At 47.4% G+C, this 19,417-nt stretch overlaps 1 protein-coding gene across 1 annotated transcript; it reads right to left on the bottom strand.

Annotated features, from left to right (window-relative positions):
* Positions 1-2,013: 2,013 nt before the first annotated feature.
* On the bottom strand, positions 2,014-18,375 carry LOC144120770 (alpha-amylase-related protein-like). Its single transcript, XM_077653462.1, has 8 exons — positions 17,115-18,375; positions 14,387-14,556; positions 11,103-11,292; positions 9,997-10,468; positions 8,710-9,085; positions 5,396-5,717; positions 4,394-4,454; positions 2,014-2,268 (listed from the first exon to the last, which is right to left on the bottom strand). Exons 1-7 carry the CDS (start codon positions 17,352-17,354, stop codon positions 4,428-4,430), a joined length of 1,797 nt encoding a protein of 598 aa, XP_077509588.1. The 5' UTR covers positions 17,355-18,375; the 3' UTR covers positions 2,014-2,268; positions 4,394-4,427.
* Positions 18,376-19,417: the final 1,042 nt, after the last annotated feature.

Below are 19,417 nucleotides of genomic sequence, written 5' to 3' on the forward strand. Positions count from 1 at the left end.
TCTGGTTAAGCCCACACGTATGTGAGGGTATAGGAAATAAACCTGTCTAGCTAGTTAGTTCGGGAAAACGCCCAGATAAAGTGCTTCTTATCGCTTAATCAAAAGGGCGCATATTCTAAACTTCCCTAATGGCGTTCGAGGACTCCTTCACAGTACGAAATTTGTGACGTTTACATGTGCTCGACCGCGAGAAGGAAATTGGTTAACATTTTTTTAATACCAAAGGATAGGCTTCTTCTAATCTGACGCATCTTTGATCTCCGCAGTGGTGAGAGTTTGATCAAAAAAAGAACAACCAACACGTTTTTGTGGGCTCTTTTCCCCATTAAGGATTTAGCTTTTTCATATTTGGCGCTAGACGTTATTTCAGACGACCTTAAAGAGCAATAACTGAACAAAGAAATCAGAGGTTCCCGGATAGCTAATCTACGAACCGAAAAGGTATGTAATTCATCGCGTAGTATTGTTTTTGCCAAAAGGTAAACAGGCAAAGAATTTTGCTTTTCTGCCGTATAGAGAAGCCTTAACGGCGCGCCCCTAAAGATCAAAATATCTCGAAAGGTGAGGGCAGGGGCTCTCTTGCCCTCCATACATTTAGAGCTTAAGGGAGACCCTGATGGCTCGGCTACTCTGTTAAGAAACAATCCCCATTGTCTGATCATCTTGCGAAAGGCAATATATAAAGTGCATGTATAGAGCGTAATGCATGCGCTCCAACTCTTGCCTCTATAAAGTTGGATGGGTGAAGCTAATCAAATGCATAAATGTAGCAATTGGTAAAAAATAATAATAATGCGATACGAGACAAGCAGGCTGTCCAAGCTAACTCACACAAGCGAACGAATTTGGAAAATAAAAGCAACTATGTGAATCTCGCAACAGACAGAGGCGACGTACAGCTCGACTCGCCTTTTCCATCTATACGAGCCCTGGAAGCCTTCTTGGCAGAGAAATGCGTTAAGCGCAGCAATCAATCAATGGAGCTGCGAAATTAAATTGCCCGCCGCTGTCGGAGAAGTCGGAAGTTGAGCTCCTTTCCAATAGGGGTCTCTCACCGCTCTGCGGCTTCCTTTCGGGTGCCCTAACTGGGCCACACATCGCGCTCCCGCAGGAAACACAGCAGCGCCCACAAAGGCCGCGTGGCGAGGAAGGAAAACCGCCGGCTTCCTCGTTTTGGGACTCCGCGAGAACAGCCTCCCGGCGGACAGGCAGGCATCTCTGCGCGGGGCGCCCAGACCGCGCGGAGACTGCAGCCCGTGCGGATCCCACTCATTCAGGCACCTAATCCCTCCCCAGGCCGCCTTGCACAAAGCTGCGTCGCCCATCCAACTTCTCTTTTCTCCTTAAAAAACGTTGAGCCTCTCGTATCCAAGGGCAGTGTGTGACGCCGTACAAATGAGCGGAGGAAGTGGCGGTGTGCAAAGAAAAGAAACAACTACGTTGCGACGCAAAAAAAGAATATTTCTCCGCGACTCTTCCGATGTGGCGGCCATCCGTCCCTCTTTCTCCAGCTCGCGTGCTTAGGGATGCCTCCCTTCCGGAAACAAACACTTCATGACCCTGACCGATGTCACGGGACGCCATAACGTAAACATGCATGCACGCCTGCAAGCGCGAAGGCTTCCGAAACCTTGAACAAGAAAGAGCAACAACGCTGGGTCACGCCATGAAAGCCCAGAAGCCTCTAAGGTGTTGTGTAAACTCTTCGATCAAAACAAGGCGCCTGATCCCCCCTCCCCTCCCCCCCATCCCCCTGCCCTCTCTCTTTCTCTATCTCTTTAGCCCTCGAAAGAAGCCCTCAAGAAGAAGCTGTAGCCAGGCCTCATTCTCTCCTCCTCCTCCGACCGAGATTCTCTCTTCTTTGCTTTCGTTGTTCTTTCGCTCTCTCACCTCTTTACGCAAATTTTGCGAACAGACACAAAGCTAAGCGACCTGTCCGGTCTGAGGTCTGGAACCGGCCCCTGTTTTTCAAGCACACACACACACACACGAACGAACGAAGAAAGGCTCGGGTCAAGGAGGTATTCTCGGGGTGGCCGAGTGCCCGTTTATTTTGGGGACAAAGACTTCGAGATGTGGACACAGCAAACGGTGCGGCTCCTAGCTTCTTGCGTTTGAAAGCGTGTGTGCGTGCTTGTGTTTGTGTGCGTCAGTGCACGAGAGCTTCTGATCCCCAGCTGAAGGCACACGTGGGATGTGCCGGGAAGGCCAAGTACAAGGTCGCCGATCAAAGCCTGTCATCTTGATACCGCAGTGCAAGTCCGAGACCTGGAAGAGGTGTTTAGGAGAAGGATGTGGTTACGTGTTGGACAGAACAGTGTTGACCGTGCCCGTCCAGATATCAGTTTTTCAACGCGGTTTCGAACTGTTCGGGCTTTTTTCTTTTTTGATCGATTACACGTGCCAACATTACCCCCCCCCCCTTTTTTTTTTTCGGTTGCTCTATTTTTACAATGTACATTCTTTGACAAGAAATTCAACTCACAGATCGGGTGCCCCGGGAATGAAAAAAAGAAACGAACTTTGGTTGAAACTGCTTAACCGCTAAGCTAAGCGAGACTGCAACGGTTGAGCGCGTTTTTTTGAGAAGCTCTTCTTTGAAGTGGAATCAAGCTTGGCCCGTTGCACACGGGTTTAAGCTAGCAGCTGAGAAAGCATCAAAACGATCGTTTCCGACTCTACTCCCTCCCCTTCATTTATTATTTTTCTCTCGCGCAGTGTTTTTATTTGAATGATGAAATCGAGGTTAGTGCTTTTAAAGCGGACCTCCTGTTACAGCCTCGTTTGGTCGACACGACCGGGTCAGCGCAGTGTCCTCGCTTCCGTACAAAAGGCGTACCTCCGAGTTTCCTTGCGTTCCAATCCTTTTTAGGATTTCGTTTTTTTTTTACTTCGTTGCTGCTGTACATTGCATGTGCAATACTGGAATTGTAAGCAGGGCCACTTCTGATACTCTCAGAAAGTCTTTAGCAGAAAAGCGCGAAAAACAAAACAGGAAAGACAGAAAGTGGACGAAGCATGCACTACTCGCAACTGAATTTTTAATGTAGTATAGACGTGTAAGTTTATACGAGGAGCAACTAAAGGAGCTGGAAATGATATTTAGCGGTTAATTTTTACCGCATTGTCAGTACACATACAATACGAGTAAGCTTCGCAAAAGGAGGACTGCCGCCCGACAAATTTTTGACGCGACTCCGGTATATGCGAGTACTATACTAGGGAACGCGTTCGTATCCTATACACTAGTGCATGAACCAGCAGCTGGAGCCTTTGGAGCAACACCGTTAACGTCGTCACTAATGGAATTGAACACTTCTTTGTTAAAATGAACGCCATGGGGTGGAACCATAGAGTGTGAGCTGATCTCGACCGTTGACAAAAGCAAAATTAAGGAAAGCAGTTAACAAACTCATTGCAACAAGTACAAATACTTGTTTTTTTTTTCTGTAAAAACTGCAGTGAAGTTTATTGAGTATTATTCAAAAACACAAAAAGTGGTACTAATATGCAATGATCTCGGAGGCCGCATGTTTAAGAAGCTCTCTTAGGGACCATCTAGTACAATACTAGGGGTGTTAAGCCACAAAATATCAAACAGTAGCAGGCATAAGAACAAACTACATTAAAAACCTGACAAACAAGAAAGACACGATAGTGCAAATAAGTGGAGATGCACAACCTGAAAAGTTTTTTTTCATTTAATTTTATTTGCCCTCAGTCGCATGAGGGATTACAGAGTGCAGTGCAAAAAGAAAAAAAAAACAGTGAACATAAATTTTGTGAACAAATTTTGAGAACAGGATGCTTAAGATTAGCAACACAAAACTTATGATACAATATTAATTCCTAAAAATTTTAAACGCAGTGTTATAACGTTCATATAGAATTTAAGGTATAGCAGATTAAAGAACGTGGCAGTGTTGACCATGGAAAAGTTCTTTGTTGCGAACCGCCTAATTTATCGAATAAATAATTTTAACAAGGTAATGAAATGAAATTTATTCAAAAAGACACGATGCCGTGCAGTATGTTATTCCGTTATGATACGCCTGTGAACTTTCGCAATTTGTATGCAGTTCACCTACTACAAGATTACATCAAGAGGAAAGCCTGTAATACTCGCTTTTAAAGTGTAGTCCATTGTAAAGCCATCTATAAGTAAATCACGATGTATGAGACATACAATGAGCGACAGCTTATGATAAAAAAACAGCTGCAGGCGCTGAATATTCGTGGGATTAAGTGGTAAAAGTGACACGAGGCAACCAACAGGCCCACAGTGATTGCATGCCTTCGCTTTCTCTTCTTTCGACCAAGCCTAATCGCAGCGTCCTATGCAGCATACAAATAGCTGATGTGGACTACAGACGCACGGCGCTTTGGTACTTACGGAATGATTGCTTGGTAGAGAAGCACAGCGCCCACTAGACGTAGTCCGGAAAGACTCTCTCCTGCAAACAAAAATAATGCAATTGAGATTAAAGTGCACCCGCGCTCATCCTTTATAGTTAGCTGCATTCGAAATAGAATTTCGCAGAAAGCAAGCGCACGTCAATGCATGATCCAATGCGCTACTCGAAGGCGAAATGTGTGCATAATGCAACAAATGTAAAAACATAACAAACGTTATTCGCGGTCTATAGAGCAAGTAAAAGTAAAGCCAAGTGCAAATACAGCAAATAACGGAGTAATCACTCATTGACATCAACCAGGCAAATAGAGGAAAGCTATACAGCTTCCTCGAACACTTCGTAGTTGGAGAAAAATTGATCCTGGTCCGGGGTTCGAAACCGGGACCACCGCCTCATCGGAGCAGTCGCTCTACCAACTGAGCTATCAGGGAATTATTTTTTTTCAGCATGGTATGTATTACACTCCTTTATATGCAGTATCTATCTACATTGTTTACAAAGTAATCAGCCAGCAGCCGAGAAAGTTAAATTGAAACACAACACCACGAAACGAAAGCACACGTCTTAACACAACTCAACTAAAACTGTGAGAAGACAAGACGGGAACCAGTGCTAAGGTCAGAACGGATTGATCATTAAGTCGAAGCGAGGGCATAATAATAATTGGTTTTTGGGAACAGGAAATGGCGCAGTATTTGTCTCATTTATCGTTGGACACCTGAACCGCGCCGTAAGGGAAGGGATAAAGGAGGGAGTGAAAGAAGAAAGGAAGAAATAGGTGCCGTAGTGGAGGGCTCCGGAATAATTACGACCCCCTGGGGTTCTTTAACGTGCACTGACATCGCACAGCACACGGGTGGGGACAGTGTTGGTCCACAATTTAGGGTAATCCCCGAAAGGTGGAGCTGGTTTGGTGTAGATAAACGGGATCGCCACCCCGCGCCGTAAGGGCGGGAGGTAGCACAGGAGAAGCTTCTCGCCTCGATCTGTATGGCGACGGCAGGGACCTCGGCGGCAGCGTCCACGCTGAGCTGGGCGAAGCCATCGCGGCGCACGCGCACTACGTCCCCCGAGCAGGAGCGCTCGTCGACGCGGCTGCCGGTGAGCAGGTCGCAGTAGTAGCCCCCCGGCAGCGTGGTGTTGAACAGCCCGCGCACCACCGAGCGGCCGTTGTTGACCAGCACGAAGCCCCTGCGCAGACGAGCGAACGCCACGGCGTCTGCGTCGTCGTCCCACCAGTTGGTCGCTGGCGCATCGGCCACCCCGTTGCGGAAGCGGATCATGTTGCGGATCGGCAGCCACCTGCAGAGGGGGGGAAAAGGCCCACGTCACTGCGATGCAAGACGACTGTGGAGCGCCGCGTTGGCGGTGGTTAGACATTTGAAAAAGAGTTGATTAATTAACTGAATGAAGAGAGTAATTAAAGTACAGCAATACGATTACAGTAATTTAATTTTAGTAAGAATCTTGTGCGAAGCCTCGAAGTAACTCGGGTAAGCTCGGGTTAGTTCGGAGGAGCGTCGCGCCAGCTGCACCCAATGGGAGGAAGCTCGGGTAAGTACTGAGGAGCGCCGCTCCAACTGTAGCCAATGGGAGGAAACTCGGGTAAGTTCGGAGGAGCGTCGCACCAGCTGTAGCCAATGGGAGGAAGCTCGGGTAAGTTGGGGGAAGCGTCGCGCCAGCTGTAACCAGTTTGAGAGTGACCTTGAGGGTCCCTTGCTTTCGAACCTTTGAAACGAGCGGTGCTTTAGCACCCCTTGCTTTTGCACGTCTATTCGGTTTAACTACATTGAAACCCCACCAATATTTTACGCTAATATTTAATCTAATGCATTACTTTGACCTAACGCATTGAACGCGCAATGTGCAATGTACGCGTGTGCAGATGGGACAATCTCTTTTGGGCCGAGCGCAGGTAGTTGCTACAGCCTTGCCCCAAATGTGTTTTCATTCGAATCCACTTTCAAGTCTCGTCGAACGGACTCAGTATACGAGTGAGCTTTACCGCGCAAAAATAATGGCGGTTGGAAAGAGGTGACACCTTGAGTTCTGCACTGCTGTCTCGTGGACGCGCAAGGGCCGTATTCTGTTGGCAAGGTAAAACGGTCATGAAGAATGTAATTTATCAGGTTATCATGAATGCAATAACCTGTTAAATAACACATGGTTCAGAAACCAGCCTTTCGATGAATTATGATGTTCTTCGGTACAGCAGACATTAGGGATATGGTGGCATGGTCTTTTCTATAGCGCACCGAAACGAACACAAGTGGAAGGAAGGCAAACCGACGGTACCACTGTATCTTTCTTTTGCCTGCAAAGAAAGCATTATGTTCCTTGTCGCTACTGTACCAGCGACCTTTTCTTACAGGAATACAGGAATTTTATTGCAAAATATGTATATACAGTACATAGCGTGTGCCCGCAGAAGCGCAAGCGCTTGTGGGCGGGCCACGGCAGTCACAACAGCATGCGGTCAATGCAAAACGCTGAAATTGCACAATTTACAATGCAAGTACGACACGCTTACACTGCTGTCATTACAATCGAATAAAGTTTATAATCTATGGCACCGGTCCAACTCAATAAGATGGTCTATGGTTTATGGGGGTTTGACGTCCCAAAGCGGCTCTGGCTATGAGGGACGCCGTAGTGAAGGGCTCCGGAAATTTCGACCACCTGGGGTTCTTTAACGTGCACTGACATCGCACAGTTCACGGGCCTCTAGAATTTCGCCTTCATCGAAATTCGACCGCCGCGGCCGGGAACGAACCTGCGTCTTTCGGGTCAGCAGCCGAGCAATGAGTAGAGAGTATGGTACTGGTTGTATAAGGGGCATTGTGTTCCGAGATTTTCTCTGCTATGAGGAACGTCGTGGTGGAGGACTCCGGATAAATTTCGCCCACTTGGTTTGGGGCACTGAACGCTTCGAATTCAGGGCTAACTACTGTTGTCTGTGCGAAAGAATAACAGACACCCATTCCCGTGTAGAAGCTAAGAATTGGAAAAGTATTGAGTCGCGGTCAAGTAAGGAACTAAACGGTTCAACAATCACTGGGGAGGTTGGGGAAGAGGCAAGGTAGGGACGTTAACCAGAAGACGGCTCGGGCTGACAAACCGGCAGTAACTGCACTAACGGCACTGATGAAGTAGCTGGGACGACAACGTGTCGACTCACAAGGGAGGGAGAGCAAATCCTTTGCTTGCCTTCCTGCCTGTCTGCTAGTCACTACCGCTACGTAGAATATCACAACAGACCATTGACGTACAAGCATTATATTGAAGTCAAGCAAGGAATTTTTGTTTCTTGTCTTGAAGGCGCGATTGACATGACTGAAATTTTCATGTGATTGGTGCGTACGGAAAAATGAGGTTTGAGGAGTCGTTGGCGCCAGTAGATCCTTTGTGAAATTGTTACAGCACGAATTCTATTGACAAATTACATTTGATGATGATTACATATTTATGGCGCAAAGGTAGCGCCAGCAACCAGAAATGATTTTTCTTCAGCCGATAAGCGTCAAGCTGCGTGTATGTTCATTTCAGTGCTGGTTTTGCGAAGTATTGCCTAATGAAGTAAAATGTTGCAGTGTTAGTGATTCAAAAATCAACTACCTCATCTCCAATGAAAAAAAAAAAACTTCCTTTGAACTCTGTCCCAGTCCTTAATGCGGCATAAAATTAACAAGGCAGAACTTGGAGATCTCGCAGGAATGGAGCCACGCTTCTCCGGAAGTAAGCAGACTTGTCAGTTGCAGCGAGCGACGACAGCTTAAGCTTACGTGGCGGAGACTCGGCATATTTCAGCACGCACTGCACACGAGTGACAGTGTGAGGGAACAACGGCTTGTCCATCGCTTTACATATTGAATGGCCGTTGCGGGAGTACATAGGCGTCAATTTATATAAATATCAATACCAGGGTATTCCCTATCTGCTGCCTTCTGTTGAAACTTTTCTTGAAAGACTTTTGAGAGCGGAACAATAATAGAGATCGTGCTCTAGGTATGTCAGTAACAAGCTACGTAACGCCGCACTCAATAATCTTGAACTTTGCAGGAGCCGCAAACAATCGGAGCCAAAGCAGGATGATTAACCAGAGGCCACCACCCAGATTTTATACCCGAACTGCATCGGGCAGGCGACCTGAAATACAAGGACACGCCCTTCCTATACTCCCTCCCTTGTCGGTATCCGGGAGACAAGGGAGCCAGAAAGACAGAAATCTTACAGGGAACATCTAATGGGCCCGCACAAGGCCGAATAAAAGCGAAAAAAGAAACAAGAGAGGCACCTGTGTTCGCATATCCAGCCGTTGTAGCACTCGTAGTTCTCCTTCATGAGCACCGGCAAGGTGTTGAACATGTGGTCGAAGGGGGCTCCCAGCATCTTGGGCGGCACGTATGTGTCGAACTTCCGGTCCAGCGCGTAGCTGCTCATGACCCGCGCGATGCCGTGCGGCTGCGCCAGCATGAGCACGGTGGCCAGCACGTGCCGCTTGCGGTCCCGGTGCGAGACCACGTCGGCCACGGCGTCGGCCACGTCAACTCCGCGCTGCGTCTCGTGACTGTCGACGTAGACCACCTGGACGGGCGACAGCGCCACATCCCCCATGATGAAGGGCCGCAGTGTCTTGAGCGTGCTCTCTTGCGCCTGGTTCAGGGCGTTGGCTGCGGAATTAAGCAGGACGGTAGCAGCATCCGAATGCGCATCAAAAACTCCGTCCGGGTAAAGTTAACACTGTGTGCTACTCTACACGTGCCAGAAAATAGGACTGTCGAAAAGTACCGAATTTCTTCTGCACCTCCCTCGCGTTATCAGGGGCTTCCCGCACGAAAGAGCTACTTACTCTCTTGTGCCGTCTGTGCACCAACTCCACGTACGCGCTGTTATGGCTGTACAAGCTACACCGTGTGGCCTAACCTCTTGGGGACAGCGCTTTTGTCAACAATGGAGCGGTATGCGAGAAATCTAGCACCCACACCTTTCATCAAATAACGGGGAACGTTAGTGCTTTCTGGGGGGCTCGAAGGTCAACATTCACCGGGCGCTCCTCACGCGTTTGAAGAGATTGAAAAAAAAGTGAAATACAGCATATATGTTGAGCGCGAGACTCAATAGGATAAATCAGTGCTGTTTCTGGTGCAGATACCACTTATACAGCGTCCAATTTGCATGCAAACCAGTATTCAATAGAATGGAGCAGCATACATTATTCACTGATCACATTGCAGGTTGCTAACTTGGCGGGTCAGTGGCCAAGGTGTTCTGCTAGTAGCGTCCACTTCATTAATGGGACGAAACACAGACACAAAAAGGAGCGAGCGTGAAGACATGTGTACAGAGATCTTTCTGATCTGAATAAAATCACATGGCTGATACCAATTTGCGCTGCAACATTGGGTAGCAGTGCACGGTTTGGAAATCGTTACCTTAAAGACGACAACAACAACAACAACAACAACAACAACAACAACAACAACAACAACAACAACAACAACAACAACAACAACAACAACAACAACGACGACGACGACGACGACAACAACAACAACAATAAACATTCTGGCACTATACTGACCGTATGTCTTGAAAAACGTAGCACTCGTGACTGCCCCGATTCTTGCGTACTCTTTAGTCCACCTCAGGTTAAGAGTAGACATCTCGTGGTACATGAACGGGTCCTCGGACAGAGAAGCCGTCCACGCCGGGGTCGCGGTCTCCCTGTCTTTTACAAGCGTCGCGTCTTGCACCGTGGAGGCCTGGGTGTCAGATGGGGTCCCTCCCTCGGTCATCGCAACAGCCTCCTCGGGCGCCTGCGCAGGAGCCTCCGAAAAGCCTTCTGAGGCAGTTTCCGTTTCCGCACCGTCCGTTCCTTTGAGTCGATCGTAGATGACCTCCAGGTCTTCTGGCCACATGTAGTCAGCGCCATCAATCCTGAAGCCGCTCACGCCGACTGACAGGAGCCGCTTGAGGTAGTCGACAATCTTGGAACGGACGCTTTCGAGCTTGTGGTTTAGATCTGCGCGATCACGGAACTTGCAGTTTCGTACCTGAAACAAGAGGGAGATAAGAAAGTGAGCCCTCACCGAATCCACCATGTTATGTTACTACAGCGGGCACATTTCGACGGAGGCAAAATTCAAAACCCACCCGTGTGCTGTATATCAGCGCACGTCAGAGAATCCCAGGTGGTTTGACTAAATCAGGAGCCGTCCACTACGGCACCTTTTTGTCTTATTTCTTTCACTCCCGCTTTCATCCTTTCCGTCATGGCACGCTTAAGGTAAGGAGAAAGACTGTTACTGCGCCTTTCCTTTCCTCAAAGCCATCAAATTGCTTATCGCTATCTCCAAGGCTGCTTAACGTGCACTGACATCGCACAGTACACGGGTCTCTAGAATTTCGCCTCCATAGAAATTCGACCACCGCTGCCGAGATCGAACCCGCTTCTTTTGGGTTAGTATAGCCGAGCGCCATAACCACTGAGCCACCGCGGTGGGCCTGTAACATCTGAACATCTATCACTAGGCCCTACAGAGCGATCGGCATATAAAAAGAATGTGACGTATGCCATACGTAGGAAGGATTAGCTAGATAACGACGTCATATTCGGCTACGCCTAAGCGCCTCGCAATTTGCGCCCATGCGACAATAGCCGAAGTTGTGAAATGTCCCTGCGCTCACCTGGACGACGTTGGTGTAGTCCTCAACCAGGCCGCTGACCGTGCCGCATTCTGCGCGCGAGTGGAAGTCGCTGGCCCTGTACGGCACGCCGTCGTAGGCGAAGTTGTCCGAGCTGAACGGAGTGCCGCCGTAACCGAAGCCTTCGCCGATGCTCGAGGTCATGTGGTTGAGCACCACGTCCACGAAGACCCTGTGAATGCCGTGGGAGTTCGCTCACTTTGAAATGAAATCCTTTTCACTCTTTAATAATAATAATAATAATAATAATAATAATAATAATAATAATAATAATAATAATAATAATAATAATAATAATAATAATAATAATAATAATAATAATAATAATAATAATAATGGATTTTTGGGGAAAGGAAATGGCGCAGTATCTGTCTCGTATATTGGCGGACACCTGAACCACGCCGTAAGGGAAGGGCTAAAGGAGGGAGTGAAAGAAGAAAGGAAGAGGTGCCGTAGTGGAGGGCTCCGGAATAATTTCGACCACCTGGGGATCTATAACGTGCACTGACATCGCACAGCACACGGGCGCCTTAGCGTTTTTCCTCCATAAAAACGCAGCCGCCGCGGTCGGGTTCGAACCCGGGAACTCCGGATCAGTACTCGAGCGCCCTAACCACTGAGCCTTTGTGGCGGGTAAACCTTTTCACTCTGCTTTATCAGGAAATCGGGACACCGGTCTGGTTCGCTTACTTGTTTTGCCGCCATGTGGCGCATGACAAGAATGTAGCGACTGCATTTTGTCATCGAAAAATAAAAATACAGGGTGGTCGTGAAGGTTGAATCTGAGGGCCTGGCTAGCTGTGTGGTGTAGCGTTGGACCATTCGGCAATGGCGCAGCTTTTCTGAATGCTCTCACGTAGTAATTAGTGCTCTCGTTATTGCACAGGAAGGGGCTATATGCTGAGGCTATTTACAAACCAATCAGCTAGCGGCTTCCCTGCATCAGCTAGACAGAGAACACAACTATAACATAACTAAAAAGATGGCAAGGTTAGACAACGCATCAAAAGCGCGAACAAGGCCGGTGGAAAGTTACTTTCCAATCAATTGGCTAAAATCTCTACTGGGTGACATAACACGTTCAACTCTGGAGTCCAATATGCGTGTTGTCCACACGCTGCGGTGTCCAGTCAGGAAAATCATGTCATAGAGTTCGTTATAATGTTCAGTAACCACAACGTATCGCACACTGTGGAGATTTAAAACAGTCTTTCTTTAGTGTTCTTTGTCGTATGTACCAAAACAAAATTACGTCTTTTCATATAATAAAACAGCTAGTGTTCAATGGTTTCACATACATCGCACAGATGACAGTTAAAAACAGTTTAGATGCGCATGGATGCATTGGCGAACAGTCGTACAGTGCGTGAGATAAAGTAATCATTTTGTGAAAATGTATTTTTTTTCAGTTTGTTTCGACAAACATGGCGTTGAACAAGAAAAAACCCAGTCCCTGTTTTATCTGAAGTGCCTGACGAAAAGAACTGGGTACTCTATATCCTACAAAAATTGTGTATTTGTCCCCCAAAAGGGCTACACATTTTCGTCATTTGCGCACACGCCAATTGTTTCATCTTGAATGGTTTTGGAAAAAATGTTATGCAAGGTATTGACACTCGTTTTTTTTTTACATGTGCGGGAGATTACCTGGAACATAAATCCTGTGGGATAACGCAGTGAATTATCTCTAGGATAAAATATACCAAAACATTGGTTTCTCCCACTGATGCGCTATAATCCGCAGGACTTGGGGGAGCTAGCTCGAAGATGTGTGGTAGAAACAATTAAACATCTTAGACTAGAATGTGGCGGTATCCATCCGGATGTCCATGCAGGCACAGTCACTCTCCCTGAGGCTCTTTAGAGTTTAGAGAAAACAAAAGTGATGTGGGTGAATTTGCGTTAGAAGTTAGCAAAATGCGATCGGAAGATTGGTGGCTCAAAAGCAGAGAGGAGACATAAGGTTAGAAGTGCAGAATTAAAAATTGTATACAGAGAAAAAGGCGAATTTATAGGCCGATTTACTACTACACGCTTAAAGAAATATAAAGAAAAAAAAGGCGAGCATGGAAGCAACTTCCCCCATCCCGTTTCAAAGAGGACGCTCCTATCTTCCATCCATCCAATCCCAAATTCTTGATAAAAACAAAAACAGCGAAATAAATATTAGCGCATTTTATTGTGTGTACAAAGCACTGATTCTGAGCCAGTGTGAAGAGTGTGTCGGAAGCTGCCTCTTTTGTTGCGTACTTTTGACATACGACTATGCCTTTTGTAGAAAGCCGTGGACAAAGAAGCACTGATGGCGATACGGTTTCATCTTAGGTGTCACTTAACATGGGCGCCACTTAACTTGGGTTTGGATGAGTAGTCTTTGATATTTAATTATTTTTAAATAGATGCAACCGCTTATTAGCAACTGCTGTTGCCGATTGCTATTGCAAGAGGTTCACGATATCTTGCAAAGGCAAGACTATGTGCTTGCTCGAGCGTCGTTATGTGGCCTTGATTAGGTCAAGTATTTGGGTGAACATATCTCCTCCGAAAATCGAAATTCTGCAAAAAAATATTGAAAAAATTGGTCTGTACCATGTGTCAACCTTAATTTAATAATGCGCAAGAACATGCGCATAAACGAACGCACTGTAATTAAATACGTCGGTAAAAAAACCTCAACAGACTGCTGTTTATACAACAAAAATTGGATAACACCAACATTCGTTTATCGCCTCAAGTTGTCGGGTACACAGTGGCTATTTTTTATATCTCTCCCGTTCAACGCATCATCAGAACAAAACAAAACAACGCCAAAAGCGATGTCACGAAGCCCCTTTCATAACGGCATTTAACTCTTGTGTAACGTTATCCCTTTCCCGCTAAATTAAATCTGATGTGCGCTGACGCGATTGGCGCTGGCCAACAAATTTGCTTTTCGCACGGGTTTATGCAACACAAAAGCGGAAGAACATTTCATACACTCTAAACACAAATACGCCTACATAGAAGTAAAAAGTAGAGTAAGCTGTCCTCTATTGCACTCCCTTTTATAAAAGGATGTGAGCTAGAAGACAGCTTACTTCATTTTTACTCCTTTCTGTTTAGAGTGTAGGTCTCACTCTTATCACCAGGCATGGCCACCAGGCAAGGTCGCCACTACCAGATGATCGTGGTCATCACTGAACTTTATCAGCCATTATTCCTGACCAGACGGTATACCGTCTAACCGCCGACTACATCAGGTTCAACACAATGACGGGCCCGTGTACCTGACTTGGCTTTCGTTACACCTGCGCACCATGTCGGCGAACTCCTCCATGTCGCCGCTGGGTGACACGATCTTGTAACTGACGGGCTCGTAGCGCTCGTACCACGACCTCACGCTCACGCCGCCGGGGGTCTTGTAGAGCAGCACCGCGTTCTCGCTCGGTGGAGAAACCTGCCGACGCACAAAAGGAGATCGAGGTTTTTCAGTACGAGAACAATGTTCACAAGAAGGAAGTTGCGATCGATGTCAGCACTTCATACAGTGCACACATCACGCTTGCTCTTCAACTCGTCCAGCTCTCCATTCGTCTGCATTAAGCAATGTTTTAGTGCAGTGTGCAGTTTAAAAGGACCATGAGATATGCTCGAAAAAGCTCGTTTATGTTTTCATGTATGGAGAAATTTTTCTTGCTATAGCCCTGGGAGGCCAACTCATTTTCTAGTGAAAGTGACCTCCTTGTAGGCGCAATATTTCTTTCCAACGAGGCGCAGGAGTAGACATCGCCTCCAATACTCTTACAGGGCATCGGCCCCTCGCCTGTAAACATCGCCGCAACGAAGCTCATGGTCCCTGCGTTTTGGAGCCCGCCCCTAGACCGCGGTACCAGCATGCATTTGTATAACGCATGTCTACACCGCTGCCCCGAGATTGTTATGCAATCTATCAAGTTTGTACTGCTGCGATTTGTAGTTCAAGAAAGAATGTTTTGCAGTGAAGACACAGTACTGTGGCGCTACTTTTGGAACTGCTAAAGGAAACACGTGCTGCAGGGCATGTCCTTCAGTGTCTGTTTCGCGGCCTCGATAGCATAGTGCCGACGCTGCGACTTCGCGATAGTGGCTATCGGTGATGCTCAAGCATGTTTTGCAAGCTTGAAGCTGCCCCTCTGCGGGCGTCAGAATGCTGCTACGATGTAGAGGAATGTGAATTTACAATTGAAATAAACAATTCACCCAACATTCACCGTTGTGGGGAGGCGAATTTCAGCGACAGCTGGGGTAGGTGCTGATTGCTAATGCCAACACCGATCGCGGAGTGTGTGCTCCGACCAACCAACTTGGCGCACTGCACCTGACGTCTCTCTCGCTTCCCTTTTTCCTCCTTGTACTCCTTGTGTTACGACGCCGCCACGAAGCCGGGAAACACGGCGTTAACAGCTGTCGCTGTAAAAAAACATGCGCCACTCGATTCACGGGCTTTCATATGTACCTCCGCCGCCTGTTGATGCCACCTTGCCTTATTAGGGAAAGCGATTTATCACCTTGCTTGGCTTTTCCCAGCATCGCTTCAAATGAGGCGTGTCTCGCGTGGGACTAGATGGGCCACTGAACGTGTCGTTACAGAACGTGGACTACTGACAGAGAGTCTTTTGTGCAGAAGTACGTTACATTATTAAATGTTGTGATGTGGCCCCCCGACTGTATAGATTTTTGTCAGTGATGGACTACCATAATATTATGAATTTCGCGGGAAGACTGACCTCAACATTCCGCCTTTATAAAAAGTAACCAGGCAACGGGGTTTGCTTTTAATCCGTAGAGTGCAGCACTTTAAACATGCGTAAGGAGAACCCTGTCCCCACCTTTCGACACCTTTTGGTCTTTAGGGGGGGCCATGGGCACTTTTGGCAAAGACTAAAAGCTGCACCGGTATCCTTTCCGTACGCATTTTGAACAACGTGAAAAAAAGACAAAGAAAGAAACATTGCACTGAACGGTATCCTCGTGCCCTAGTTGAATGACGGTTTATTTGGCGTGTTTCTGGGTAGCGGCGTAGACATTTTCGAGCTTCTTTATCTCATTTATCTCATTTATCGCTATCCCACTATGCACGCAACAAAAATAATTTTGCATTAAAACGAGTGGTAGCGGCTGAAGCAAACGAACTCCTGAAAGTGTTTTGTTCTTATTGGGCAGAAAAAAACATCTCCACAGATTTCTTTTAACTTTACCAGCGCACCTCAGGGCAGACCCTCGCGAGCCTTCATGCCAGTAGCTGTCTTACCGTCGTCATTTCAGAAATTTTGAACTTACACAAGACAGTCTCATGCCTGCTTAGCTGCAATTGTTTTGCATCACCTACTTTTGATTTATCTTTGCAGGGCCTACCTAGCGTAGTGTAAGTACAGTAAGTAGTTTACAAGCCCAGCCTGAGGATGTTACAATATGTTTGGATTTTGTTTACAAATTGTATGTGTGCTATTTGAAATCGAAAAAAGACTGGCCCATACGCGAAACGTTAAATCAGGACTGGAAAGAAGGAAAAAAATTGCATAAGAGTAAAAAGTGTTACGGAGTGATCTGCATTCAGGTTAACAAAAAGGAAAAGATTGAAAAGGAAGATGGAAAGAAGAAAGAAAAAAAAGTGCGTCATTATGGCACCATCCACAAAGAAAGGGAACTTTGTTGGTTGTGCTTAGTAAAAATGCACTGGAAACATGAGGCTACTTATGGTGTACTTGCATACAAAGGCAGCGTCCTTGTGGCTTGCGATAATACGCGTCAGAAGAATTCCATAAACGATACTTATAAATGAAATGTACGGACAACGTTTTGTTTGCTTGGCTCATTAACTTACGCTTCCGCTCCGCCGCACACTGAATTATGCAGCGTCATCACTCATGGCTTCTAAACATTCACTGGATCCCTTCACTAGAGAAACCCGTTCAGAGGTGGCAGCGAATGATTGCAAAGCTGATCACCCTTGGCATGCGTGCGGCGTGCACTTACCTGTACGGCACCGTAGCCGAAGGGGCCGAGGAAATCAACGCACTCTTGGGCGACGTCGGGCCAAGCCCATTCGAAGAGCTGCACAATCGTAGAGCGGCCACCAAAAAACTTCGGATCGTTAAACCGCCCATCGGCTACGCACACTGCACCGCGGGGCAGGCAACAAATGATCACAATTAACCAGGATAAGACCGCCGGTCCTGCTGTCGCCTTCGGCGTGAACCACGTTGAAGCAGTCATGCCTCCTTGGACACTGCTTCAAGAAGTATTTGTATGGGATCTGTATGGGATCTGTATGGGATCCGTATGGGATCTGTATGGGATCTGCCTTCTCGTGGAGTGACGCGATGCACAACAGCAGACGCAACGTCGATACCCTTCGCGCACAACCACTGGCACCAAACTACGCCGTCAAAATGCAGGTTGTCCCTTGTGGTGGGCTTTTATTTACCACGGTAACAAAAAAATATGCTTTGAAGACGTGATGGGGTGAATTTCACGACATGCCCACCTCAAATGGCCACCACATGCGCGAGACACACCCCGATGATGCTGCCACCCAGTTGACAATGCTCACCACAGGCGACCGATACACCGAAATGCACTGTATACGACGGTCGCACTAAATGCTCGCATATGCTAAGTACCTCTTTCACAAGATAACCAGGCTCACACAGCGCCTGAAGTATCACAGGAAAGGGTGTGTTGCAGGCTAGTCGACGATTGGCGGCGCTGGCAAATGATCCTTAATGATCCTTTTTTGAACACTTATGAGGAATTCGGACACTTGCCACGTCTCCTACTCTTCGTCGCACGCAAGATCACACACTGGAGAAGCCGCCACGTTGTGGTGTATGTCCCGCTGTATAACTTCCATGCACAGCACTGCACCGCAAGTTCAGCACCGTATAGCGTACACTGGCTGTGTGCAATACCGTCGCGCTCGACGGAACGCTTCCAGCTCGAGTTTCACAGGGCGCACTCAATCAAAGAACGCCTCATCCTTCACGGGGAGTGCAGCGGTCAGCGCCCGCAAAACGAGGAACTTAGCGGTGCTCGTCGACGTGCAGTCGCGCGGCGATGCAGGCGCTGCAGCGAATAAATAAGATGGCCGCGACGCGAGCGCAATCATCTGACTCAACGGACGTCGACGGTTTATCTTATCGGGCGCGTACGCGCACATATCGCTAGGTAAGGCGAGTGGGGAGGAACCTTGCTGCAACGGTGTGCGCTCGACTGTGCGGCTTTCGCGCGGAGCAGTGCGGGGGTTTGGAGCCGATCGTGGCCGCCCCAGAGAAAGGCCGGAAGCTCTCTTCGCTGTCCTTCTGCGGCAAGCGTCTCTCGGCACGGCGCGCCGTTGTCGAGCGAAGGACGTGCTCCAAATATGCCGACGTTATGCGCGGTGTCGGAGGAAGCATCAGTCACCCCGGGTGGTTCCTGTCATTGTTTACGCCTTCGGATGGGAACGGCACCGGTGTGAATGCTGAATTCGCTCGGAAGTAATTCCGCTAACTGGAATGGGGGATTGTGCACGGATAGTTCACATTTGATGGAAGGATAGATGAATGCTAGGTGGATAACCGGTGGTAAAGTGACTGTCTTGTTTGTGGGTGGATATAGGGTGGCCCGGTAAATATCGGGTCGTTAGCTAACTGTCAGGTGGATACTTGGGTAAGGTGGATACTCTGTGGGTACTCTGATGGGTAAGTTGATATCCGGAGGCTTGGGGAGTGGCTGGTGACTATGCAGGGGGATAGCTGGCAACTATGTCAATACATCTGATGGTTATGTGGATATTTGATGGATATGTGGATATCTGGCGGATATGTGAATATGTATGAGATAGGCGGATAAGGGATGGATATCCAGATAAGTGTGCAGAAGCCATAGTTTTTCGGTTTGTGAAGAAAAACTAAATTACAGACTCCTGGTTCACTGAACATGCCGTTTAGTTATCGATGATTCTTTCATTGTCAGTTATGGAGATGAAATGTAATCTCATTCTCGGTAGTAATAATCTATTTCCCCACTCCTGACAAGCACAATTATTAGACCAGAAAAGAGAATGTTCGGTCCTTCTCTAAAACAATTGAAAATAGCAAAATTTTAATGTGTAAATGGCTTTGAGCTATGACGTTTGTAGTTAGATTCTACTTTCAACGCATCCACATACAGTGCGGCACCAATCTTGCGTAATTATTACAACTAATAGAAGTCGCTGATACAAGTGACAAATAAACTACTGCCTCGACTTCATACGAGTGCCTGCGAGGACACGACGCGAAGTTGATCAACAAATCAAA

This window comes from Amblyomma americanum, chromosome 2, assembly GCF_052857255.1.
Source record: "Amblyomma americanum isolate KBUSLIRL-KWMA chromosome 2, ASM5285725v1, whole genome shotgun sequence".
NCBI classification, from domain to species: domain Eukaryota; kingdom Metazoa; phylum Arthropoda; class Arachnida; order Ixodida; family Ixodidae; genus Amblyomma; species Amblyomma americanum.